The sequence below is a fragment of the Dryobates pubescens genome, chromosome 27 (assembly GCF_014839835.1).
Source record: "Dryobates pubescens isolate bDryPub1 chromosome 27, bDryPub1.pri, whole genome shotgun sequence".
Taxonomy (NCBI): domain Eukaryota; kingdom Metazoa; phylum Chordata; class Aves; order Piciformes; family Picidae; genus Dryobates; species Dryobates pubescens.
Genome location: NC_071638.1, coordinates 537,425 through 565,011, shown reverse-complemented (window position 1 = coordinate 565,011; position 27,587 = coordinate 537,425). Strand labels below are relative to the sequence as shown.

Sequence of the window (27,587 nt, the reverse complement as noted above, 5' to 3'; positions counted from 1 at the left end):
GACCCCACAAGTTAAGAAGGATGTGAAAGTCCTTGAATGCATCCAGAGGAGGGCAACAAAGCTGCTGAAGGAGCTAGAAGGAACATCCTCTGAGGAGTGGTTATGGACTAGGTTTGTCTAGCTTGGAGAAAAGAAGGCTGAGGGGTGACCTCATTGCTTTCCAGAGCGTTCTGAGGAGGGAAAGGGGAGACAGAGGTGCTAAGCTCCTCTCCGTGGTATCCAGTGATAAGATACATGGGAAGTTCAAAGCTGTGCCAGGAGAGGTTTAGACTGGACCCTGGGAAACTTTGTTTTACTGAGAGGGTGGTTAAACACTGGAACAGGCTTTGCAGAGAGGTGGTTGATACTCTGACCCCGTTAGCCTTATTCAGTTGTTACTTATTATTTGCTCCCATTCTTACCTTAACTTCAATACCAATAAGTCTTGCAAAGCTGTAAGTAAACTGGAGTGTCTCCTTAAAAAAGAAATATAGAATAGAATAGACCAGGTTGGAAGAGACCTTCAAGGTCATCCTGTCCAACCTACCATCCAACACCACCTAAACAACTAACCCATGGCACCAAGCACCCCATCAAGTCTCCTCCTGAACACCTCCAGTGATGGTGACTCCATCACCTCCCCGGGCAGCCCATTCCAATGAGCAATCACTCTCTCTGGGTAAAACTTCCTCCTAACCTCCAGCCTAAACCTCCCCTGGCACAGCCTGAGACTGTGTCCTCTTGTTCTGGTGCTGGCTGCCTGGGAGAAGAGACCAACCTCTGCCTGTCTACAACCTCCCTTCAGGTAGTTGTAGAGAGCAATAAGGTCACCCCTGAGTCTCCTCCTCTCCAGGCTAAGCAACCCCAGCTCCCTCAGCCTCTCCTCACAGGACTGTGTTCCAAACCCCTCACCAACTTTGTTGCTCTTCTCTGGACACCTTCCAGCAAGTCAACCTCCTTCCTAAACTGAGGGGCCCAGAACTGGACACAGGACTCAAGGTGTGGCCTAACCAGTGCAGTGTACAGGGGCAGAATGACCTCCCTGCTCCTGCTGGCCACACTGTTCCTGATGCAGGCCAGGATGCCATTGGCCCTGTTGGCTGCCTGGGCACAAAGCAGGCTCACAAACCCTTAACATTGGATGGCCTTCTCCATTCTGTTAAATACCTGTGAGTTTATCACCTTGTGCTGTACAGAGGCCTGCCCTTAGACAAAGCATTCCTTAGGGCAAAGCACACAGGCCAAACAGGGCAATGTGACAAGTTAATAGCACCAAAAATAGAAATGGATTCCTCTGCACAACTGTACCTTTTCTGAGGATCACCATCAGCTTCAGCTGTATCCCTGCAGAGACAGATAACACAGTAAGCAAAATGCAATTCCAAGCACAAAAAGATACCTTGATACATCCAATGGAAAATGTCACAGAAACATTTTAGTGGAAACTCCCACTGGATTAGTTGTTTTCAGCAAAACCATTGTGCTTCAGTAACTCTTTCTTCAGAAAGTGGTTGTTCTGAAATACTGCTTTTTCAATGAGTATTTTGACTCAGACGTGACTCTTCTGTTTTTCCCCCTCCATGACTGAGGTGTCATGAAATCAGAAGACATCCAAACTTCAGAGAAACCCTACTGAAGCACTTTTACTGAACAGGTAAGAATCAACAAGTTATACTGAAAAAGAACAGAGCCTTCACTCTGAGAGACTGAGGTGCTTCTGGGGATTGCAGGGATCTGCAGGGTTCACTGGAACGTCCCAGCTGACAATGAAATCAACATCCACAGTATGGCTCCATACTGCAGAGCAATGGACTACCTATGGAAGAAGCAGTGATTAAAGAGAATCACCAGAGGTTAGGGGGTTGGAAGGGACCTCTAGAGATCACTGAGTCCAACCCTGTGCCACAGTAGGAGCATAGAATCTAGTGCAGGTCGCACAGGAATGCATCCAGATGGGCCTTGAGAGTCTCCTGAAAAGGAGACTCCACAACCACTCCGGGGAGCCTGTTCCAGGGCTCTGTGACCCTCACAGTGAGGAAGTCCCTCTTCATGCTGCAATAATCACAAATCTGTGTCAAATCCTACCTCCTTTCCCTTTTCTCAGATGTGGATTTTCCACACTAGTCTGGAGGTACCCTAATGTAGGCTGAACATGAGCCTGCAGTGTGCCCAGGCAGCCAAGAGGGCCAATGGCATCCTGGCCTGCATCAGGAACAGTATGGCCAGCAGGAGCAGGGAGGTCATTCTGCCCCTGTACACTGCACTGGTTAGGCCACACCTTGAGTCCTGTGTCCAGCTCTGGGCCCCTCAGTTTAGGAAGGAGGTTGACTTGCTGGAATGAATCCAGAGAAGGGCAACGAAGTTGGTGAGGGGCTTGGAACACAGCCCTGTGAGGAGAGGCTGAGGGAGCTGGGGTTGCTTAGCCTGGAGAGGAGGAGACTCAGGGGTGACCTTATTGCTCTCTACAACTACCTGAAGGGAGGCTGTAGACAGGCAGAGGTTGGTCTCTTCTCCCAGGCAGCCAGCACCAGAACAAGTGGACACAGTCTCCGGCTGCACCAGGGGAGGTTTAGGCTGGAGGTTAGGAAGAAGTTCTACACTGAGAGAGTGATTGCCCATTGGAATGGGCTGCCTGAGGAGGTGGTGGAGTCACCATCACTGGAGGTGTTCAGGAGGAGACTTGATGGGGTGCTTGGTGCCATGGGTTAGTTGTTTAGGTGGTGTTGGATGGTAGGTTGGACACGATGATCTTGAAGGTCTCTTCCAACCTGGTTTATTCTATTCTAATGCACTAGATCTGCAGGCTGACTTGTGCCCCTTTCAGCTGATTAATGTAGCTTAGAATAAGTTAATTAAAAAATCATTCCAGCTAAATGATTATTTGGTGAACTGGCCTCTGTTAGAAGAAAGGAGAACCAGTTAACACTGTGATCTCAGTAGTCAAGTACAACCCACTTAAAAAGACTGAGAATCATTGTAGGACAGCCCTCATTTTTAAGTCACATCTCTGTCTAGGTATTTAAGTATAGGACTGCCCTGGTTGCTGAAGAACAGTTCTGATTCTACAGTTCTAGATCAAAGAACTTTTAAGAGGTATAATCTTGTTACAAGCTTTAAGGTGATACTCTGTGTGCACCTGTGAGACGTTAAGCAAGTCGAGATCATCGTGCCGCAAAGAGAACTTCAGCTGCAGGTGAAGAAGAGGAAGTGAAAACCAAATTACTCAGGACTGAATCAGAGGCACATTACCCAGACACTTCAGGCAAGGAAACAGCATTAAAGAAGTCTACACATACTCAAATTTCTGTTGGGGTACATAGAGAATCCATACACTTACTGGTTATCAGAATCACTTCCTTTGCGCTTCCTTGGAGTCTCAGCCGTGCAAGCATTGAAAGGCGTGGTGGCAGCAGGCTTCGTTATCGGGTTGGTGAGGCTGGGCACTCCAGACGAGATGCACGAGTTGCCATCTATTGAGAAGTTATCTGTGAATGAGAAAAAAGGCTCAGGGTCCCCTAAGAGGTGTGTCCATTCTGATTTTCATTTGGGAAAAACGATAAATAGTCTGTGGGCAGCTTGTATGCCTCTGACACAAAAAACACAAAGGTTGCTCTGCGACAACCTAAGTTACAGAGAGAAGTGTGCTGTCTTCTCACAGTCTTGTAAGCATCACATCAACCCAATCTACACACCAACACAAGATAAAAGAAACCCATTCCCCTCCTTAAACAATCTGAGCAGACCACACTTGAATTCTCCAGCACCTCACACACCCTGCTGCAAAATCACAAGAGGTGCCACTAGCCAGCAGATCAAAACACTGCAACTCAGCTCTGGGGAGACCCCCCCCCCCCCGGAGTATTGCCTCCAGTTCTGGAGCCCCTATTACAAGAGGGATATGGAAGTGCTGGAAGGTGTACAGAGAAGGGCCATGAGGATGAGCAGAGGGCTGGAGCACCTCTCCTATGAGGACAGACTGAAGGAGTTGGGGCTGTTCAGTCTGGAGAAGAGAAGGCTCCCAGGTGACCTCATTGTGGCCTTCCAGTATCTGAAGGGGGCTACAAGTAGGCTGGGGAAGGACTGCTCAGGATCTCAGGGAGTGATAGGACTGGGGGGAATGGAATGAAGCTGGAGGTGGGGAGATTCAGGCTGGAGGTGAGGAGGAAGCTCTTCCCCATGAGAGTGGTGAAGGCCTGGAATGGGTTGTCCAGGGAGGTGGTTGGGGCCCTGTCCCTGGAGGTGTTTAAGCCCAGACTGGATGAGGCTCTGGGCAGCCTGATCTAGTGTGGGGTGTCCCTGCCCATGGCAGGGGGGTTGGAACTAGATGATCCTTGTGGTCCCTTCCAACCCTGACTGATACTGTGATACTATGAATTCCACTACATTAAAGATGTCTTCTAAACAAGATGGACATACAAAAGATGGAAGCTTGACATAACTGTTTCTGACATAAAATTGCCTACAAGCACACGTAATGCTGGTCATGTAACCTGGAAGAGTCTTGAGAGCTTGTCAAGTTCTACCTCAAAGCTCCCTTCACTCAAGGAAAACTGCTTTGTTTCAGAGAGGGACAGAAGAGAAGTCAGGAGACAAAATCATTGCAACTTACTGGGAAAGGAAAACCTTCCCAAGGAATCTAAGCACTATTTCTGTCTCAATGCAAAGCTATCACCCCGTTCATGTCCAGGTAATGGATCAGAATTAACTCATGTTTCAGCAAATGCAGGCAGGCATTCCTTTAGGCTACCAGAAGCAACAGACTGAAAGACAACATTTAGAGAAGTGAGCATCTCCTGCTTCTAGCAGGAGGTAAAACCCAAGGTCAGTGCTCTCAAAACACAGCAGGAAAAATACCTGGATACTTTACTGCAAGCTTGCTTTACTTTAGCACCTGTGCTGTCTGCAAGTGGTAGGCAAAAAGGTGTAAGGAAAACTATCCACAGGTGTTTTTTCCCTCTTAGGTGTAAACACATCTTGCACCACAAAGAATACCTTTTAGGGTCTCTTTTTTTTTTTCCCCTATTGCTGGAAAATGACTCTGGAGAGTTAAATGAAAATAGGCTAATACTTGAAAAACAGCTTGCCTGGTCTTCCACTAATCCTCTCTCTACCGAGTCAGACTACACAGAGTCAGCCCCTGTTTTATTTTAGGAAGCTCTTTAACGCCTTAGGTCATGCAAGGAGTTCCAAGAAAGAAAGAGGAGTAAACTCCAACAATCAGTGAAGGCTTGACAGGAACAGCTTTAGGCATCTGCAACAGCAAGGAAATTTGCTTACCTTCAAATAGACAACACATTCAAGTTAGGGAGATTAAAAACGTTTTTTTTCTATGCCTTCATAAACACTACAAGGGCACAAAGAGCAGAGGCTTGTTTTTATGGTGTTCCTCCTAAGAGTCTCAGTTTGTGTTTCTGCTGCAGATCCACGTAACTACCAAACAACACAACCCCTCCCCCCCTAAATTCCAAATGAACTCTTCACTTATCAAGAGCAGCTTTAATTCACTTAGGTCATAGGTGCCTATAATTACTCAGTTAAGTTATTGAAGCATAATGATACTTCATGACTATTCAGGAAAGAACACTTCCTAAACAGAAACCTACTTGGGGAGACAAGAATGCCTACAGCACCACAGAGCCTTTCATCCTGAAACAAAGCAGGCCAGGACAGACCCACTGACCTAAATACTCCTTTGCAGACAGATGGCTAGCCTGCTTTCTAAATCAATTTCCTCCTAAGAAACAAAATCTAATGCATCGGGCTCTGACTCTGTTTGCAGCTTTTTCCAGTTTATCCTTCATAGTACCAAAATAATGATTTTTTTCCCCCCTCTCACACACAGGCAGTAAATTCTGAATGCTGCACTTATCTCCTCTGCATTTCCTAACAACACTCTTTTATGATTCCAAGGTACTTATTCCCTCTCTAAAGAGCACCTTAACCTCCTGTATTCGGATGAAAGACTTTGTTAGTCTTCAGTTATCCCACTTTGGAAAAGCTGCACCAAGGCTTTAAAAACCTCTGTGCTCAAAAAGAAGAGGAGTTGGAATTCACCCCAATAACTAGGGCGTGCTTCCATGAGGAGGATTATTACCTGTCAATTGCACACCATACATCAATTTCTCTGAATGCTTTCATGCCATTAACATCAAACCCAAACACTCTTAAGAGCATGTAAAGCAAAACTAAATGTGTCCCAATTTCACAGCACTCTTACTTCATGGCAAACAGTATCCAGAAAGACCATTCTTTATTAAAAGCTTATTTTCCTGAGAAACTATGTCCATTAAATCATTTTAAAACTACTAGAAACAGCTTAATTCAACTAAAGATATTTTGTTTCCCCACCCCTGAGGCTGTTTCTTACACTACTCTGGTTTGCAAGTCAAATAAAATCCCAATGGAGAAGTTATCACAGTATCACTGAGGCTGGAAGAGACCTCAAAGATCATCAAGTCCAACCTGTCACCACAGACCTCACGACTAGACCATGGCACCAAGTGCCACATCCAATCCCCTCTTGAACACCTCCAGGGACGGTGACTCCACCACCTCCCTGGGCAGCACATCCCAATGACGAACGACTCGCTCAGTGAAGAACTTTCTCCTCACCTCCAGTCCAAACTTCCCCTGGCACAGCTTGAGACTGTGTCCTCTTGTTCTGGTGCTGGTTGCCTGGGAGAAGAGACCAACCCCTTCCTGGCTACAACCACCTTTCAGGTAGCTGTAGAGGGCAATGAGGTCACCCCTGAGCCTTCTCTTCTCCAGGCTAAACAACCCCAGCTCCCTCAGCCTCTCCTCACAGGGCTGTGCTCAAGGCCTCTCCCCAGCCTTGTTGCCCTTCTCTGGACACCTTCAAGTGTCTCAATGTCCTTCCTAAACTGAAGGGCCCAAAACTTTATGCTTTTAAAAATCAGAATTATTACTGTTAATTTCAAAGTCTTCCTAATGCCTTGGCATACTGAGAGCTGAATTTCAATGGTAAATGAATATTTCCTTGAATATTTCCTTGAATACACTTGTCTATTTAGGATCTGTGCTTGGGTCTCAACATTAAGCACCTATGCTTATCTATATTAAAGTAGTTTAAAAACATATGATGTACATTAGGACAGATGAAGTAATACTGGGGGAAAAAAAACAACCAACCAACCACAGGAAAAAATCCAACACCCCACTGTAATCATTCTATCTGTGAAAAAGCAAAGGTCATCCAAACATTGCAGTGTAAGGAAAGCAGCTCAATCCCAGGAAGTGCAGCAGAAATTAAAACCCCCCACAAAACCCCCACAACCACACCAGAAACACCCCACTGCAAACCATTTCAACACTTACTTTGCTATATTTCATAATCAGCTGAACAAAGCATTTAAAGAATGCTTCTCCATATATACAGCTCTCATCACTTCAACATACAAGACCGTACCCTGCTCAGCTACAACCTCTCCTGTGCTTTTCTCCAAGGAAAAACACACCCAAAAAATGTTATTACAGTCCCCAAGGGCGTTGAGAAGGAAGTGAACAACTGCCAGTGAGCTCCATGACACTGCTGACTAGGAGCGGCACGTGAAGGAAGGACACACAACACCCAGCCTACTGCTCTTCACAGCAGGTTCTGTGCAAATCACATGCAGGGCACTAAGGAATGAGGGGTTTGCCACTACTGGATTATTTTCTAAATGCATGCCACATCTGCCTCCAGCTCTGGGCTCCCCAGCTCCAGAGGGACAGGGGCCTAGTCAAGAAAGTCCAACAGAGGGCTATGAGGATGATCAAGGGACTGGAACACAGCCCTGTGAGGAGAGGCTGGGAGAGCTGGGGCTGTTTAGGCTGGAGAAGAGCAGACTGAGAGGGGATTTAATAAATATTTATAAGTGCCTGAGGGCTGGGTGCCAAGATGGAAGGGACAGGCTCAGTTGCACCCTGTGAGAGGACAAGGGGCAATGGATATAAACTACAGCACAGGAAGCTCCACCTCAACATGAGGAGGAACTTCACTGTGAGGAATGGACTCCCTGGAGAGGTTGTGGAGTTTCCTTCTCTGGAGACTTTCAAGACCCATCTTGATGCACTCCTGCATGACCTGTGCTGGATTCTATGGTCCTGCTCTGCCAGGGAGCTTGGACTCAAGGATCTCAGGGTGGCCAAGAAGGCCAACGGCATCCTGGCCTGCATTAGGAATAGTGTGGCCAGCAGGAGCAGGGAGGTCATTGTGCCCCTGGACTCTGCATTGGTTAGGCCACACCTTGAGTCCTGTGTCCAGTTCTGGGCCCCTCAGTTTAAGAAGGACATTGAGACACTTGAAGGTGTCCAGAGAAGGGCAACAAGGCTGGGGAGAGGCCTTGAGCACAGCCCCGTGAGGAGAGGCTGAGGGAGCTGGGGTTGCTTAGCCTGGAGAAGAGGAGGCTCAGGGGAGACCTCATTGCTCTCTACAGCTACCTGAAAGGTGACTGTAGCCAGGAAGGGGTTGGTCTCTTCTCCCAGGCAGCCAGCACCAGAACAAGAGGACACAGTCTCAAGCTGCACCAGGGGAAGTTTAGGCTGGAGGTGAGGAGAAAGTTCTTCACTGAGAGAGTCGTTCGTCATTGGGATGTGCTGCCCAGGGAGGTGGTGGAGTCACCGTCCCTGGAGGTGTTCAAGAGGGGATTGGATGTGGCACTTGGTGCCATGGTCTAGGCATGAGGTCTGTGGTGACAGGTTGGACTTGATGATCTTTGAAGTCTCTTCCAACCTTATTGATTCTGTGACTGTGTAAGTGGCTGGGGAGCTCCCACTGCTGGAGCTGTCACTCTGGTGCAGGAATTGCAATGGGACAGAATGAGACACTGGAAGAGGGTGCCCAGGCAAGTTGTGGGTGCCCTCTCCCCAAAGGCTAGGCTGGATGAAGCCTTGACCAACCTGGTCTAGTGGAAGGTATCACTGCCCATTGTGAGGGAGTTGGAACTAAATGATCTTTAAAAGTCCCTTCCATCCCCAACCATTCTGTGACAGAAGAGCAGCACTCTTCACAGCCTGTGAACAACACCCCCCCCCCAGGCTCGGAGCCGTGCTGCAGCTCTGCAACTGCTCCAGTCAACAATGCCAATATTGCCACAACCTTTCTAAGAACGAGGAACACAGCTTCCTTGACACAGCAAGGCACCAGCAGTCCAGAAGGTTCCTGGAATGCATTGATAAGAATTTCCTCCTGCCAAGTGGCAGAGGAGCCAAGGAGGAAAGGCGCTAGGCTGGACCTTGTTCTTACCACCAAGCAGGGCCTGGTGAGCAATGTGAAGCTCCTGGCACCCTGGGCTGCAAGGGACCATGGCAGGGTCCAATTCATGACCCTTAGCACAATGCCTTTTTCTTAGTGATTTTGTTCCATCTTCTTTCTTTTTCAAAAATAGTTTTCTTTCTCTACCATGCTTCACATGTCTGCACTTATTCACTCAGATCTCCTCATCTGGGCTTTGCTTTTCAAGCACAGGTGAAGAATTGTATTCAGGTAGACCAACCTGGCTCTCAGAGGTAGAATGGCAATGTGAAACCCTGAGATGCTTTCTGTAAGTGATGCATAATGCCAAGCTCTCCAGCCTGGACTTTAGGACAACAGATTTGGAGTTCCTTAAGGACCTGCTCTCTAGGGTACCATGGGCCCTGGAAGGCCAAAACAAGCTGGATAATATTCAAGGATCACCTCCTCCAAGCCCAGGAGAAATGCATCCTGACAAAGACAAAGGTGGGCAAGTGTTCCAGGAGGCCTGCATGGATGAACAGGGAGCTCCTGGACACTGGGAGCTGCAAAAAGTAGAAACAGGCACAAGTAACCTGGTGAGGAATACTAAGAAGTTGTTCAAGCAGCCAGGGATCAGTTAGGAAAGGCAAGGCCCAGACAGAATTACAGCTGGCTAGGGACATCAAGGGTAACAGAAAAGTTTTAAGTGCGTAAGGGACAAAAGAAAGCACAGGGAAAATGTGGGCCCTTCTCTGAAAGGAAACCAAAGACCTGGTCACACGGGACATGGAGAAAGCTGAGGTACTCAACAATATTTTTGCCTCAGTCTTCAATGCTAAGGGCCCTACCCACACCCCATCCAAGCTGAAGAAGGCAAGGACAAGAACTGGGAGAATGAAGGTCTGCCCTCTGCAAAAGATGGCCAGGTCTGAGACCATCTAATGAACCTGAGGGTGCACAAATCTGTGGGACCTGATGAAATCCATCCATGGGACCTGGGAAAACTAGCTGATGAAGTTGCAAAGCCATTTCCCATCATAATTGAAAAGTCATGGTGGTCTGGTGAAGTTCCCACTGACTGGAAAAGGGGAAACATAACTCCCATTCTGATACAGGGAGATAGGGAACACACAGGGAACTACAGGCCAGTCAGCCTCGTCTCGGTGCCTGGCAAGGTAAGGGAGTAGATCCTCCTGAAGGCTCTGCTAGGAGACATGGAAAACAAGGAGGTGGCTGGTGGTAACCAGCATGGCTTCACCAAGGGCATATCCTGCCTGACAAATTTGGTGGCTTTTTATCACAGGGTCACAGCACTGCTGGCTAAAGGAAGAGCAAATGACATCACCTTTCTGGACCTGTGTAAAAGGTTTAACACTGTGCCATATGACATCCTGGTATCTACATTGGAAGGACATGGATTTGATGGATGGACCACTCAATGGATAAGGAGCTGGCTAGACAGCTGCTCTCAAAGAGGTGCTATCAATGGCTCAGTGTCCAAATGGAGGCCTGTGATGAGCAAAGTACTTCAGGGATCAGTACTAGGACCAGTGCTGTTTAATGTTCTTGCCAGTGACAGGGACAGCAGCACTGAGGGCACCCTCAGCTACGTGGTGTTGTCAACACAGTGGAGGGAAGGGATGCCACCCAGAGAGACCTTGACAGGTTGGAGAGATGGGCCTGTGCTAACCTCATGAAGTTCAATGAGGCAAAGTACAACATTCTGGGCCAGAGTAATCCCAAGCACAAATAGACACTGGGTAATGAGTACAGTGAGGAAGAGAACTTGGGGTGATGGCTGATGAAGCACTTGACATACACCAGTGTGTGCTGCTGGCAGCCCAAAAGCCCAACCATATCCTGGGTTGCATCAAAAGATGTGTGGCCAGCAGGTCAAGGGAGGAGGGAGGTGATTCTGCCCCTCTACTCTGTTCTGCTGAGACTCCACATGGAATACAGCATCCAGCTCTGGAGCCTCCAGTGCAAGAAGGACATGGATCTGTTGGAGAGCATCCAGAGGAGGGCCACAGAGGTGATTAGAGCACTTCTGCTGCAAAGACAGGCTAAGGAAATTGTGTCTGTTCAGCCTGCAGAAGAGAAGGCTCAGGGGAGATCTTATAGCAGCCTTCCAGTACCTGAAGGGGGCTTACAGGAAAGCTGGAGAGGGGCTTTTTATAAAGGCATGTGGTGATAGGACAAGAGGCAATGGTTTTAAACTGCAGCAGGGTAGACTTAGATCAGACATTAGGAAGAAGTTCTTTACATTGAGGATTGGTGAGACACTGGAATGGATTGCCCAGAGAAGTTGTGGATCCTTTACCCCTGGAAGACCAGGCCAGACATGGCTTTGAGCAACCTGGTCTGGGAAAGGAGTCCCTGCCCATAGCAGGAGGCTTGGGACTGGATGACTTTAAGGTCCCATACAACTCAAGCCATTCCAGGATTTCTGCTTTGAAACATTTTCTGGCAGAAGGAAGAAGCTGTTTTGAATTGAAATTTCTTAAGACCACAGATGCCACAGACTATTAACATGTGTATTTTCCAAATGTATGCTCCTGGCAGGCACAAAACCAAGTTCTGAGAAGTTGAAGCAAGTAAAAAAGATGTTGGAAGGGACCACAGCTGAAGTGTCACATTGGTGTTCCTCAGTCTGACTAGAGGAGTTACTACATTTGAAAGTCTCACACAGGCCATTAGGCTCTTCTGACAGGAGTAAATACAATGTTCTACCAGCAACAGGTCAGGAGAGAGAAGCAGCTGGGGAAGAGGCCTGTTTCTAATTTTTAAGTGGCTCACTGGGCCAAAAATCCTTACAATGCATGTGTGTTCCAGCCACCTGAGAACAAATCACTGGTTCAGACCCTTATGTCTGGAGCTGCAGTGTGTTTGGCACCTGCCCAGGGTAGCACTAACCTTGCTACAGTAAAACTGTAGTTCAGGTTCCTCCTAAAGGAGCCCAGTTTATTCATACCACAAATGCCTTGCAAACCAAACCAACCAGCAGTCAGTGGGGATGATGGAATTCCATTCAAACCAATGCTACTGCTCATGTGCACCCAGCCTTCCACTACTTGCTTGACTTCAAGGGTCTCAATCTAAAGTCCTTAGGAGTGCAGTCATAGATGGAAAGACAAATACATACACACAAGTCTAGGCAGCCTAAACTCTCTGAGATCACAGTCTCACAGTATCACCAAGGTTGGAAGAGACCTCGAGGATCATCAAGTCCAACCTGTCACCACAGACCTCACAACTAGACCATGGCACCAAGTGCCACGTCCAATCCCCTCCTGAACCCCTCCAGGGACGGTGACTCCACCACCTCCCTGGGCAGCACATTCCAATGGCGAACGACTCGCTCAGTGAAAAACTTTCACCTCACCTCCAGCCTAAACCTCCCCTGGCACAGCTTGAGACTGTGTCCCCTTGTTCTGGTGCTGGTTGCCTGGGAGAAGAGACCAACCCCCACCTGGCTACAACCACCTTTCAGGTAGTTGTAGAGAGCAATGAGGTCTCCCCTGAGCCTCCTCTTCTCCAGGCTAAACAATCCCAGCTCCCTCAGCCTCTCCTCACAGGGCTGTGCTCAAGGCCTCTCCCCAGCCTTGTTGCCCTTCTCTGGACACCTTCAAGTGTCTCAATGTCCTTCTGAAACTGAGGGGCCCAGAACTGGACACAGGACTCAAGGTGTGGCCTAACCAATGCAGAGTCCAGGGGCACAATGACCTCCCTGCTCCTGCTGGCCACACTGTTCCTAATGCAGGCCAGGATGCCATTGGCCCTCTTGGCCCCCTGGGCACACTGCTGGCTCATGTTTAGCCAGCTGTCAATCAGCACCCCCAGGTCCCTCTCTGTTTGGGAGCTCTCCAGCCACTCTGACCCCAGCCTGTAGCTCTGCATGGGGTTGCTGTGGCCAAAGTGCAGCACCTGGCACTTGGACTTGTTGAATGCCATCCTGTTGGACTCTGCCCATCTGTCCAGTCGGTCAAGGTCCCTCTGCAGATCCTTTCTGCCCTCTAACTGACCAACATCTGCTCCTAACTTGGTGTCATCTGCAAACTTGCTGATGACTGACTCAATCCCCTCATCCAGATCATCAATGAAGATGTTAAAGAGGATGGGGCCCAGCACTGATCCCTGGGGCACACCACTGGTGCCTGGCTGCCAGCTGGCTGTGGCACCATTCACCACCACTCTCTGGGCTCAGCCTCCAGCCAGTTCTTAACCCAGCACAGAGTGCTGCTGTCCAAGCCACGAGCTGACAGCTTAGCCAGCAGTTTACTGTGGGGGACGGTGTCAAAGGCCTTGCTGAAGTCCAGGTAGACCATATCCACAGCCTCCCCACATCCACCAGGCAGTCACCTGATCATAGAAGGAGATCAGGTTGGTCAGGCAGGACCTGCCCTTCCCACTACTCAAGACATCAAGTTGGAGTCTTCAGTTCAGTCACAAGAGACATGGTAGTTTTGTTTTGGATAACTTGACTCCAATTGCCTAAGCAATTACAGCCATCTACCCACACCTGCAGCACACGCAGCCAAGCTGTAGGGACAAGTAATTCCAAATCACTGCCATGGAAAGGGGATTTATTTTCCTAAAATTATTTCTATTAACTCTTATGCAAGATTTTCATCAGAGAATGGGCAGTCTGTGTCTGTAGCCTACGTACACACAGTACTGTGTGTGGAAGAAAGTTATAGGTGCTGTGATATGCAAACCTTGAAAATATCTGCTTCACTCCTTCACTGGAAAAATATGACTTAACTTTCCTTTTGAATGCCAGTCTTCAGGAATTGCCTCTGCTCTGAGGTTTGAGATGTTAAATGTAACTAAAATAGAGGCTATATGTAGTTGAGGAATGCTATTGTGCTTTTAAAGGAAGTATTATATTCCTGCAAGCTTCCCTGGCAAAGACTCTACTTAGTGCTGCCATTCAGAGGGGGACCAAGACAGGCTGGAGAGTTAGGCAGGGAGAAATTCAATCACATTCAACAAGGCCAGGTGTAGAGTCTTGCATCAGGGAAAGAACAACCCCATAGACCAGTACAGGTTGGAGAAGGAGCTGGGGCAGCTCTGGTGGATAGAAGGGTGACAACGAGCCAGCAATGTGCCCTTGTGGCCAAGAAGGCCAACGGTATCCTGGGGTGCATTAGAAGGGGTGTGGCTAGTAGGCTCTGCTACCCCTCTGCTTTGCCCTGGAATGTGTCCCGTTCCAGGCCCCTCAGGTCAAGGACAAGGAACTGCTTGAAAGAGGCCAGATGATGGAGTGGAACATCTCCCTTATGAAGAAGGGCTGAGGGAGCTGGGGCTCTTAGCCTGGAGGAGACTAAGGGCTGACCTCATTAATGTTCATAAATATGTGAAGGGCGAGTGCTGGGAGGAAGGAGCTAGGCTCTTCTCAGTGATGTCCAATGACAGGACAAGAGGCAGTGGGTGCAAGCTGGAGCACAGGAGGTTCCACCTGAACAGATGAAGATTTTTTTTCATTGTGAGGGTGACTAACCACTGGATTGGGCTGCTTGGAGAGTCTGTGGAGTCCACTGGAGACATTGAAAACCTGCCTGGATGTGTCTCTAGGTGATCTTTCTCTGGCAGGAGGGTCGGACTAGATGATCTTTTGAGATCCCTTCCAACCCCTGACATTCTGTGTATTCTGTGTACTTTCAGGTCCTGAAAGCCAGGTCCAAGAGGTTTTGAGTTAGTGAAAACAGGAGAAATGCACCGTCTAAACCAGGGATTTTTCACCACTTCTGTAAGAAAGCACAAGGCAGGAACGAGACACAGAGACCTTAGTAATGAAACCATGTTATGAACAACACTAGGCAGACAATAAGCTCTGACACTTTAACCTCTTACAGTTAACACTGGGTTTGTTCTTAACCCCACAAAATGATTCAAGGGAAAATTACAGCGTGCCAAATTGTAGACATTTAATGAACTACAACACAGGCAACCAACTACTTTCTGTCTCTATTTTACTTAATCTCCCCACTTTAGGTAGTCAATAATCACAACTTCAGAATTAAATAACACATTTACTTAACACATTTCCAACACCAAATACCTGACCAAACTATTCTTGTACAACTGCCTCTGCAGTCACGTTCAAGCTCAAACCAGGTCACCGACAGCTATCGAGAGTCTCGTGCATCAAAGCTGGTCACTGAAGAACACCCAAACCCGCCCAACACACAGAGCCAACTAAAGGCCTCTCTGATCAGATACTGCTACAGGGACTGAGCAGAGCTGCTTTCTTCACAGTATCACCAAGGCTGGAAGAGACCCCAAGGATCATCAAGTCCAACCTGTCACCACAGACCTCATGCCTAGACCATGGCACCAAGTGCCACATCCAATCCCCTCTTGAACACCTCCAGGGACGGTGACTCCACCACCTCCCTGGGCAGCACATCCCAATGACGAACGACTCGCTCGGTGAAGAACTTTCTCCTCACCTCCAGCCTAAACCTCCCCTGGTGCAGCTTGAGACTGTGTCCTCTTGTTCTGGTGCTGGTTGCTTGGGAGAAGAGACCAACCCCTTCCTGGCTACAACCACCCTTCAGGTAGTTGTAGAGAGCAATGAGGCCATCCCTGAACCTCCTCTTCCCCAGGCTAAACAACCCCAGCTCCCTCAGCCTCTCCTCACAGGGCTGTGCTCAAGGCCTCTCCCCAGCCTTGTTGCCCTTCTCTGGACACCTTCAAGTGTCTCCATGTCCTTCTTAAACTGAGGGGCCCAGAACTGGACACAGGACTCAAGGTGTGGCCTAACCAATGCAGAGTCCAGGGGCACAATGACCTCCCTGCTCCTGCTGGCCACACTATTCCTAATGCAGGCCAGGATGCCATTGGCCCTCTTGGCCCCCTGGGCACACTGCTGGCTCATGTTTAGGCAGCTGTCAATCAGCACCCCCAGGTCCCTCTCTGTTTGGCAGCTCTCCAGGCACACTGACCCCAGCCTGTAGCCCTGCCTGGGGTTGCTGTGGCCAAAGTGCAGCACCTGGCACTTGGACTTGTTGAATGTCATTGTTGGACTGTGCCCATCTGTCCAGTTGGTCGAGGTCCCTCTGCAGAGCCCTTCTGCCCTCTAACTGACCAACATCTGCTCCCAACTTGGTGTCATCTGCAAACTTGCTGATAACTGACTCAATGCCCTCATCCAGATCATCAGTGAAGATATTAAAGAGGATGGGGCCCAGCACTCTTCTAACTTTTTGACTCATTGTAAAATGATGATTGCCATCAATCCACCTGCAAAACTTCCTGGAATCTAGACAGGGGATTTTGAGCAGAGTGCTCACTATGATTCACTTCCCACAATGAGCCACCCAATTATTTTGAACAATTTTACAAGCAGTTTGATTCTCAGTTGATGTGAACTGTCCAGTTTACAGTTTGGATTTCCTAATGTGCAAGTATCTCAACAATAACATGTACACTGAAGTGAAAACAACCAATATTGAGCAGCTCACCTTACTGTGGATCCAGCCCACAGAAAGGAAATGTTTTTTTTAAAAATAGGGCAAAAACCCCAAACCAACATTTCTTCAACATCCATATGGGTAACAAAAGAAACCTAGGCAGGGGGGGGTTCTTTCCCCAATAAAACACGAACACCTATGGTTCACTGCTTTCCTAAATCTATTGTAAATGGAAATAGCTCTGCATATTTGAGACTTCCTTTCTTTTGACTTGTTCCTCTCCTTACACTATGTGCATGACATGGAAACAGCAAATCCTTGTTGTAGGCATAACTTAAGAGACAGCAAAAACTCTAAAATCCCCCAGGGCCAAACCCTTCACTTTGTTTTCCAACACTAGATTACTTGCTGTAAAATTAGCAGTGGTAAAAGCATACCTACCAATTATCCTAGACAACCAGGATCCTCATGCAGATTAGAATACACACGACACAACAGACGTTCAGAAAACGACACCTTTAAGAATAGTGATAAACAGATCTGCAACGATGCCTTAGGAGAGATTTGCTCATTTCTATTTCCCAAAATACCTCCTTCTCCTCGGAGAGGGGAAGCGACACACTCGCTCAAAAGCAGGGAAAGCACAGGCAGCGGCTACTGGTTTAAACTAACCTTGCTTTAATCCCAGAAACTACTGATTAGGAACAAGGAAGGAACATCAAGCCGTGGTCACCATGCGAGCGGGCGCTCGCACGCACACACACACACACATAGAGAAGCCAACAATCACCGTACCTAAGCCACCAAATTACAGTTCCATTCAAAAAAGTATATTAAAAATTCATACTAGCATATAAGGGATTCGGCTCCAGCGGGAGGGCTGACTAGACGGTTTTGAGATGTCCCTTCCAACCCCTGCCCTTCTGTGCGTCCGTGGTATTAGGCTAACTGTGTATGGGAAACTGTCAAGTACACACGGTAAGTTTAAAACAAAATAACAAAACACACACAAAACCCCCTAACCCCCCCCCAAAAAAACCCGAAACAAACACAGCAGAAAGCCCCAAACCTAAACCCACGGCACATCGTTAACAGCAATAAAGAGAGGCAGAGTGACCTAGGGAAGCAGGGCTTTCTCTGCCAGTGCACAACGTAAAGCCACTGCATCCCGCCGCGTACCTCCACTGAGTTTCCAGCGGAAGCAAGGAGTTAGCAGCGGCCAGGTCACGCTTTGGGTCAGCGTGTGCAGGACAGCTTCAATTAAACAACCAACACCGAGCCCACCACCACAGAGCGATATTTGGAACAGGACTCAGGCCAAGTGCCCTCGCAGAAGGGCTGCAGCCCGCATACAGCCTGGCGACACGCACCCCTGGTTCCGCACCGACTTGCCAACAACACCGCAGGCTTGGCTCGTCCTACTTCACGGAGGCTGACAGACCGAGAGCCGAGCAGATTCTCCCCCAGTCCATAGCCGCGATCGTCCCACGCGCAGTACAAACGCACCACCCACTGCCACGGTCTGGGGTCTGCTCCCTCTCCCCCCCGCAAACGACCCCCTCCCTTCGCCCTCACCTTCAGTGGCCCGCCGCTCCTCTTCCACCCCCTCGGCAGTTCCCGCTCCTGCCTCGGCCATGGCGGGCGGCCCGGGCTCCGCTCCACAGCGCCCCCGGCAGCGGCGGCATGCAGGAGGTGAAATAAGGTGAGGGAAAACAGGCCGACCCGCCGGGACCGGAGGAGGGCTCCCCGCCGCCCCGCCAACCCGACCTCCCCCGACACGCACTGGCTCCGCCCCAGCAGCGCCGCCGCCGCCCCGCCCGGCCGCGGGCACCGCACTTCTCGCGACGTTTCCGCCCTCGCTGCTGAGCGGCGGCGGCGCGCTGCCCGTGTCGGGGAGCTGCGCTTTGCGGGGGCACCTCCGGCCTCCTCAGGCGGAGGATGGCTGGGAGCGAGAGGCGGGTGACGGCTGGCGACACCCGCACCGGCCTTACCTGAGTTTTGTGACCCGCCAGGGTAGTCGTGGCAGCTAGACGTGGCCGACGGCATCCTGGCCTGAGCGAGGAGTAGTGTGGCAAGCAGGGCTCGGGCAGTGGTTGTTCCCCTGGACTCACTGATGAGGTCACGCCTTGAGTACTGGGTTCAGTTTTGAGGCACTCACTACAAGGAAGATACTGAGGTGCGCGACCAGGTCCAGGCAGCAGCAGTGAAGGTGGTAAAGGGTCTGGAGAACGGGGCTGTTGGAGACGCACCCACAAAAGAGAGCAGCAGCCACCTGGAAAGCGTGGATTTATTAATCTACTCTGCTGGCACAGTAAAACTAAAATCAGTTGGACATACACTGCTGCACAACCGGGTAAACTATCTAGGGAGAGGTGAATGAAAATGTGGACACACTCAGAAAAGGAAAATCTCCCAAGAAGTACCCCAAATACATAGGTTCACTAAGAAGCACGGAGATGACTCCTTAGATGGAGTCACAGTCTGAGGGGGGAGATCTGACTGCCCGGCTGCAGCTGTGTGGAGAGAGCCCTCTCCATTGCAGAGCTCCACTTACACCCCTGCTGAGTGCTTACTGCTGCTTGAATTCTTAATTAGTGGAGGGCTGAGTTCTCCAAGCAAACACAGGAACTTCTGGTCTGAAGATGCCAGCTAAAGTCTGGAGGCACAGAGCTGATCTTTATCAGCCGAAGTAAAGGAAGCTGAGGGGAGACCTTCTCAGTATCCACAATTTCCTGAAGAGAGGTTGGAGCTAGATGGCAGTTGGTCTCTTTTCCCTAGTAACGAGTGACAGGATGAGAGGAAATGGCCTCAAGTTGCAGCAGGGGAAGTTTAGGTTGGCTATGAGAAGAAACTTCTTCACTGAGAGGGTTCTCAAACCCTGGAATAGGCTCCCCAGGGAGGTGGTTGAATCCCCACCCCTGGAGATGTATAAAGGACACGGAGATCTGGTGCTGGGGGATAGATCAGGTTTAGCACCAGTCTTGTTAGATAATGTTTGGACTCAGTGGTCTTAAAGGTCTTTTCCAGCTGAAATGATTCTCTGATTCCATAGACAGAGCATGTGGGATGTATAATGGGAATGACCTACTTATTTAGGGCACGCTGGAGATGCAGGGTAGTCGTGGGCCCTTCCAACATTTGCAGTATGGGGAGAAATCCACACATTGCTTTTCCTGTTCATCTGTTAACATTTTCAGGGTGCTGTAGAGAGGACACCTGTTTGAAGCACAAGTATTGGAAATAGGAAAGTGTAACTTGCTGCTCAGCATGTACATCTCAACCAGGTACTGTTACTGAGTGAAAGCCCAGCTCTGCTGCTGGATGAAAGCCCAGCTATCCATGTTTGGTGGTGAGATCGAAAGAGGGATGTTTGCTGAAGGCAGGCGTGGCCCTGGCATTCCCATGTCTTTCTTAGCACAGCAGTTAACTCTTCCTGGTGGAAGATGCCTGCCTCCCTCCCCTGCCCCGAGAAGGCATCAAGTTTGAAAGCTGTGAAGAAATCTTTGTCTGTGGGGATTTGGCCCTGGCTGGGGACCAAATACTCAGCAAAGCTGCCCTAGACTGCCCTTCTTAGATGGACAGGGGAGAGGGGAAATAGAACAAAAGGCCTGGGATAAGAGAGAAGCAATTTCAATAATGCAAAGCAAAAGCAAAGGCCACGCAAAGGCCACGTGCAGAAGCCAAAGCAAACAGAGATGTTATCCTCTACTGCCCATCGGCAGATGGTGTTGGGTCACTCCCGGGAAGCAGGGCCTGACACACATAGCATTTGATCCAGAGGACAGATGCCATCAAAGAATGTCCCCACACCTCCTTCTTTCACTTAGTTTATATATCTTAGCTGATGTCATATGGCATGGAGCACCCTTTTGGTCAGTTTGGGTCAGCTGGCCTGCCTGTGTCCCCTCCCCAGATCTTGCCTTCCCCTCAGCGTACCTTTGGGGCAGGGAAATGTTGCAAAAGCACAGCCTGGGTGCTAATTCAGCAGCAGCCAAAACACTGCTGTGCTATCAACACCCAACTACAGCACTGCAAAACTCAGCACTGGAAAGATGCTCTGGGGAGAATTAACTCCAGCTCAGCCAAACTCAATACTTTGTGCAGCCAAAAAGCTCACTCAGTGATAGGGCTACAGTCCCACCCCCAGACATTACACAATAGCAAACTGAGGTGTAAATATCAGCCCCTTTGGAAACCAATGTGTGGATGAGAATTCGGCAAGAAACAGCCCTGGGGACACTTTGATGGGTAAGCTGTGTCCTTGGCACTGCTGGCTGTATTTTGCCCTGAGTTATTAGATGTGTAATTGCAACTGTATGTTCTTAAAGATGCAGAGCAAGTTCTGCAGTTAAGTTCCTATCTCCAGCAATCATGAAGATTGCTGCATATGTTGCAAGTGTAAACAAACCATGTTATTCATGTGTCTGACTGCAACAAGACCACAGCAAACCTGGGCTTTCAGTGTGTCTGGTGTCATACCTGTAACAACTCACCCTAAACTGGCATCCTTATTAAGACATAAATCCAGCTGCCCCTAGCCCCTCTAATCTCTGAGGACTCAGAATGCAAGGGGGTTCATCTCTTACTAAATTTCCCCCCACTTCACTTAAGAGACACCTTGTCTGATGAAGAATAGGGATCTTAGCAGAGTCCTCTTTGGGTCATCTGGTCCAGTTGTATGGTCAGAGCAGGGCAACGGCCATATAGATTAATACAAAGTAGCATAAAAATAGAGTTAATTTTTAACAGTGTATTAAATGGTATTAGCAGACCTGGGTTATGCTAGGGCCTGTAGCTGTGGTTTTTGCTAGTACCAGGAGTGCACTTCTGAAGTGAATCCACCATTCTCACCATGCTTTGGTTCACACCCTGGAGTGGGCTCAGTGTGTGTGAAGTGTATTCCTTTTGTACAAAGGCTTCCAGATACACTGAGAGGAGCTTGATGTGCATCCAGCTGCCAGCAGGCATTCACTCCAGTGGACTCCACTAGTGCTAGTCTAAAATGAAACCTCTACGACACAGAGTGTGGGTATCCTGCTTACGGACGATGTGCCTGCTCAGTTCCAGTTGGAGGTGTGGCAGGTAGGCTGCTGCCTAGACTGGTGTGTGCTTTCCTCTGCTATCCTCATGGGCTGCACAAGTGCCTGCTTCTGTCTGTAAAGCCTGGGTATGAAGGAACTTATATGTACAGTGCAGCTGCTTTCACTTCCCAGTGTGGCTGGAGCTGGATGATGGGTGACATATGAAGAATGCTCCTTCTGCAGGTGTTCTGTTCAGTGGGCTTTCAGAGTGTCTGTATGTTACAGTATCACAGTCTCACAGTATCACTAAGGTTGGAAGAGACCCCAAGGATCATCAAGTCCAACCTGTCTTGGTAGACCTCACGACTAGACCATGGCACCAAGTGCCACATCCAATCTCCCCTTGAACACCTCCAGGGACGGTGACTCCACCACCTCCCTGGGCAGCACATTCCAATGACGAACGACTCGCTCAGTGAAGAACTTTCTCCTCACCTCCAGCCTAAACCTCCCCTGGTGCAGCTTGAGACTGTGTCCTCTTGTTCTGGTGCTGGTTGCTTGGGAGAAGAGACCAACCCCTTCCTGGCTACAACCACCCTTCAGGTAGTTGTAGAGGGCAATGAGGTCACCCCTGAGCCTCCTCTTCTCCAGGCTAAACAACCCCAGCTCCCTCAGCCTCTCCTCACAGGGCTGTGCTCAAGGCCTCTCCCCAGCCTTGTTGCCCTTCTCTGGACACCTTCAAGTGTCTCAATGTCCTTCTTAAACTGAGGGGCCCAGAACTGGACACAGGACTCAAGGTGTGGCCTAACCAATGCAGAGTCCAGGGGCACAATGACCTCCCTGCTCCTGCTGGCCACACTGTTCCTAATGCAGGCCAGGATGCCATTGGCCCTCTTGGCCCCCTGGGCACACTGCTGGCTCATGTTTAAGCAGCTGTCAATCATCACCCCAAGGTCCCTCTCTGTTTGGCAGCTCTCAGCCACTCTGACCCCAGCCTGTAGCTCTGCATGGGGTTGCTGTGGCCAAAGTGCAGCCCCTGGCACTTGGACTTGTTGAATGCCATCCTGTCCATCTGCCCATCCTCTGCCCATCTGTCCAGTCGGTCGAGGTCCCTCTGCAGGGCCTTTCTACCCTCGAACTGTAACTAGTAATGGGGGTCCTTTGGAGCTAACAAAAGTAGGTAACATATTTCACAGTGCAGGTTGTGTTCTTTCATCATCTGATTAATGTTCTACTCGTTAATGAGGAGCCCTTATTGTGGCCTTCCAGTATCTTAAAGGGGCATACAAGAAAGCTGGTGAGAGCCTTTTTAGGGTGCCAGGTAATGATAGGACTAGGGGGAATGGAACAAAAATAGAAATGAGTAGATTCAGACTGGATGTTAGGAATAAATTCTTCACTATTTAGGTGGTGAGACACTGGCACAGGTTGCCCAGGGAGGTGGTAGCAGTCTCATCCCTGGAGGTGTTTAAGGCCAAGCTGGATATGGCTCTGAGCAACCTGATGTAGTGTGAGGTGTCCCTGCCCCTGGCAGCGGGGCTGGAACTAGCTGATCCTTGAGGTCCCTTCCAACCCTTAACAATTCTATGGTTCTGTGTCTGAGTTGTTAAGATTTATTTCTTTGACCTGCAGACAAGTAATTGTATTTTCAGATCTGGAGGTATGATAAAATTACTCTTCAGACAAAAAGAACAAAAAGATCCTATGCTGAAAGTGCAAAAGGAAGTGAGGCTAAATACACAAGAAAGAGCTGCGTGGTTTCAATAAAAGCAAGAATATGTAAGTAAGTATTTTCATTGCCTACATTATGCTGAGGGGAGGTATATGTATGTGAATATCAGTCCAGATCAAAGGAATAGAATAGAATAGACCAGGCTGGAAGAGACCTTCAAGATCATCACGTCCAACCCATCAACCAATCCAACACCACCCAAACAACTAACCCATGGCACCAAGCACCCCATCAAGTCTCCTCCTGAACACCTCCAATGATGGTGACTCCACCACCTCTCCAGGCAGCCCATTCCAATGGGCAATCACTCTCTCTGTGGAGAACTTCCTCCTAACTTCCAGCCTAAACCTCCCCTGGCACAGCCGGAGACTGTGTCCTCTTGTTCTGGTGCTGGCTGCCCAGGAGAAGAGACCAACCTCTGCCTGTCCATAACCTCCCTTCAGGTACCTGTAGACAGCAATAAGGTCACCCCTGAGCCTCCTCTTCTCCAGGCTAAGCAACCCCAGCTCCCTCAGCCTCTCCTCACAGGGCTGTGTTCCAAACCCTTCACCAACTTTGTTGCCCTTCTCTGGACTCGTTCCAGCAAGTCAACCTCCTTCCTAAACTGAGGGGCCCAGAACTGGACACAGGACTCGAGGTGTGGCCTAACCAGTGCAGTGTACAGGGGCAGAATGACCTCCCTGCTCCTGCTGGCCACACTGTTCCTGATGCAGGCCAGGATGCCATTGGCCCTCTTGGCTCTTGGAAGCAGCAGGCATGCAAAGGGTTAAGCTGAACTATGGGTTATGAAATTGGTCTTGCAGCAATAAATTGCTTGAAAGCTAGCTTTCTGAAAGGCTCCTGTGTTCAAAAGAATAGTCACATGCAACCCAACAATGAGGCTGGAGCTGTGGAAGCAATGTAGAGGCACTCTGTAGTGATGTCTTTGAGGCTCTCAGCACTGGTGGCAAGCCTGCAGGTGATTATGGTTATTTATACAATTAGAAGAGGCTGATGCCTGTTGACTCTCTTAAAGAAAAGAGCCCTACTAAAGATTCTTACTATAGCTTGAGATACTTGGGGGGGGAAGTTTAAAATAGCCATTTATATTCCCCTCCCCCCCTTTTTTTTTTCCTTTCCCCCCTCCCCCCCATGTGTAGGAAAGTTCCTATTTCCTCTTGGGAAAACTAACACACTGAAACAGAAGTCTCATCAAATCTTTGCTTCTCTGCTTCCATCATCCCATCTTGGACAGCAGTTCAGTGTTGTCTTCATTTTAATTGTATGTAAACACTTCTGCTTGACAGAAAACCTTTTACAGCTACCTGAAAGGAGGTTGTAGTGAGGTGGGTGTTGGTCTCTTCTTCTAAGTAACAAGTGATAGGAGAAGAGGGAATGGCCTCACGTTGCTCCAGGGGAAGCTTAGGCTGGATATTAGGAAAAATTTCTTTGCTGAAAGGGTTGCCAAACACTGGGACAGTCTGCCCAGTGAGGTTGTGGAGTTGCTTTCTCCAGAGACTTTCAAAACCTGCTTGGACATGGGCAGCCTGATCTAGGCAAACTTGCTTTAGTAGGGGGTTGGACTAGATGATTTCCAGAGGTCTTTCCAACCACTGCCCTTCTGTGATTCTGTGTTTAAAAGACAGGTAGGGGTGATGCTCGGGGACATATAATCAGTCAGGGTTGGAAGGGACCACAAGAATCATCTAGTTCCAACCCCCCTGCCATGGGCAGGGACACCCCACACTAGATCAGCCTGGCCACAGCCTCATCCAGCCTGGGCTTAAACACCTCCAGGGACAGGGCCCCAACCACCTCCCTGGACAACCCATTCCAGGGCTTCACCACTCTCATGGGGAAGAACTTCCTCCTCACCTCCAGCCTGAATCTCCCCACCTCCAGCTTCATTCCATTCCCCCCAGTCCTATCACTCCCTGAGATCCTGAGCAGTCCCTCCCCAGCCTTCTTGTAGCCCCCTCCAGATACTGGAAGGCCACAATGAGGTCCCCTCAGAGCCTTCTCTTCTCCAGACTGAACAGCCCCAACTCCTTCAGTCTGCCCTCACAGGAGAGGTGCTCCAGCCCTCTGATCATCCTCCTGGCCCTTCTCTGGACACCCTCCAGCACCTCCAGATCCCTCTTGTAATAGGGGCTCCAGAACTGGAGGCAGTACTCCAGGTGGGGTCTCAGCAGAGCTGAGCAGAGGGGCAGAATCCCCTCCCTTGCCCTCTGGCCACACTTCTCTTGCTGCAGCCCAGGATCTGATTGGCTTTCTGGGCTGCAAGTGCATACTGAGAGCTCCTGGTGAGCTTCTCCTCCCCCAGCACCCCCAAGTCTCTCTCCTCAGGGCTGCTTTTAGTGGTGGACATGGCAGTGCTAGGTTAATGGTTTGACTTGATGGCCTTAAGGATCTTTTCCCAACCTATATGATGCTTTAGTTGTGTGATTCTTAGACCCTGAGAAAGTAAATCCTTGTCAAATGTCATGGGCCAAATCCATTTGAACACCTCTGAGCTTCATGTAATGTGGTAGGGGATTAGCAGCTTGCCCAGTCAATGACAGCTGGGGAAAACCCCTACAAACCCAAGGCTGTCATTCATTCATGGCCTTGGGATATTTAGGTAGAGTTTACTTGCCGAAATGCCACACTACATTCTAGTGAAAGGGTTAATCAGATGCAGTCCTGAACTCCATTCATGCTCTTTTCTACTCTGAAGCTTCTAGCATGTTTCACAGTCCACTTGGAAACACTCCCAGCTGTGTGGGAGGTGGTAGCTTAGCCTCTTGCACATAGGTAAGACTGAGGGTTAGACTGAGCATGGGTCTGAGTGGGTCCATGGCTCTACTAGAGGCTCCCTGGCTGGGGAATCAAAGGGTTCTAGCTGGGCATGTTGCTGAAGAAATGCCTTCAGCACCAGCTGACAGTCTCAATGAACAATCATTCATGAGGTGTTTTTATTTTCTTGGAAATCCAACTTTTCACCCTCGAATTTTCAGGTAAGTGTAGTCCCCCCATGGCTGGTGTCATGAGATGGCTGTTGCAATGTCCCACCACGCTGGCTTCAGCTGAGCTGGCAGAATCTCTATCAGACAAAAGCAATTACAAATCACTTCTGCCCCGAATTGCCCAGGTGGCCAATTGCATCCAGTGCTGTACTGGGAACAGTGTGACAGGCAGGACCAAACAAATGACCATGCCCCTGTACTCAGCACTGATGAGGACACATCTTTAGTAGTGGGTTCAGTTTTGGGGCCCTCACTACAGGAAAGACATCAAGGTCCTGGAGCAGACCCAGAGAAGGGCAGCAAAGCTGGTGAAGGGTCTGGTGAACAGGTCTGGTGAGTTGTGTCTAGGTAAAAGGAGGCTGATGTTGACCCCTTCTTGCTCTCTACAACTCCTTGGAAAAGGGGGTTGCAGTGAGGTGGGCGTTGGGCTCTTCTCCTAGTAACAAGTGGCAGGACAGGAGGAAATGGCCTCAAGTTGCAGCAGGGGAGGTTTGGATTGGCCAGGAGAAGAAACATTTTCACTTAAAGGGTTGTCAAACCCTGGAATAGGCTCCCCTGGGAGGTGGCTGAATCACCATCCCTGGAGGTGTTTAACAGATCTTAGGGTGCTAAGGGACATGGTTTAGCGCCAGTCTTGGCAGAGTTAATAACAGACAGAGTCAATGGTCTCAGAAGTCTTTTCCAACCAAAACAATTCTGTGATTCTAAATGAAATAAAAAGCAGTAGGAAGAGATAAAAAGCAGGAGTTAGTGTTGCCACCTTGGAAAAATGCTTGCTACTAATGCACAGATGTCACGTTTGGCTCTGCAAAAGTACTCTTCTGCCCCAGTTTTGAAGCTCGAAGCTCACACCTCCAGGTTTGCATCATCAGTGGACAGTCAAATGTTGAGCAGCGTTCAGCAGAATGAGTCACGTGTTGCCTGAAAGCAGCGCCGAGCCTCGGAACCACAGGAACCTGACGGTGGCTGTTCTAAAGCTCAAGGAGCTCAGGACCTGAATGGTCCCAGACAGCTGTGTGAACAAACTTAACAGCTTAACAGCTCTTAACTTCGAACTCTGGACATATGGTAACGTTCAGTGAGGACATTCAAAATGGAACAGGTTGAGTAGGCTGATTGACAGCTGCCTAAACATGAGCCTGCAGTGTGCCCAGGTGGCCAAGAGGGCCAACGGCATCCTGGCCTGCATTAGGAATAGTGTGGCCAGCAGGAGCAGGGAGGTCATTGTGCCCCTGGACTCTG

General features: G+C 49.3%; 1 protein-coding gene across 1 annotated transcript in view; it reads right to left on the bottom strand.

Annotated features, from left to right (window-relative positions):
* The window catches only part of BMAL2 (basic helix-loop-helix ARNT like 2), a 51,326-nt gene extending 32,950 nt beyond the window's left edge, over positions 1–18,376 (bottom strand). The window contains exons 1-3 of the mRNA XM_009896105.2: positions 18,184–18,376; positions 3,317–3,464; positions 1,288–1,323 (exon numbers count right to left, since the gene is read on the bottom strand). Coding sequence (XP_009894407.2) covers positions 1,288–1,323; positions 3,317–3,464; positions 18,184–18,244 — 245 coding nt within the window. The 5' untranslated portion in view covers positions 18,245–18,376. The remainder of the gene's footprint in view (positions 1–1,287; positions 1,324–3,316; positions 3,465–18,183) is intronic.
* Positions 18,377–27,587: the final 9,211 nt, after the last annotated feature.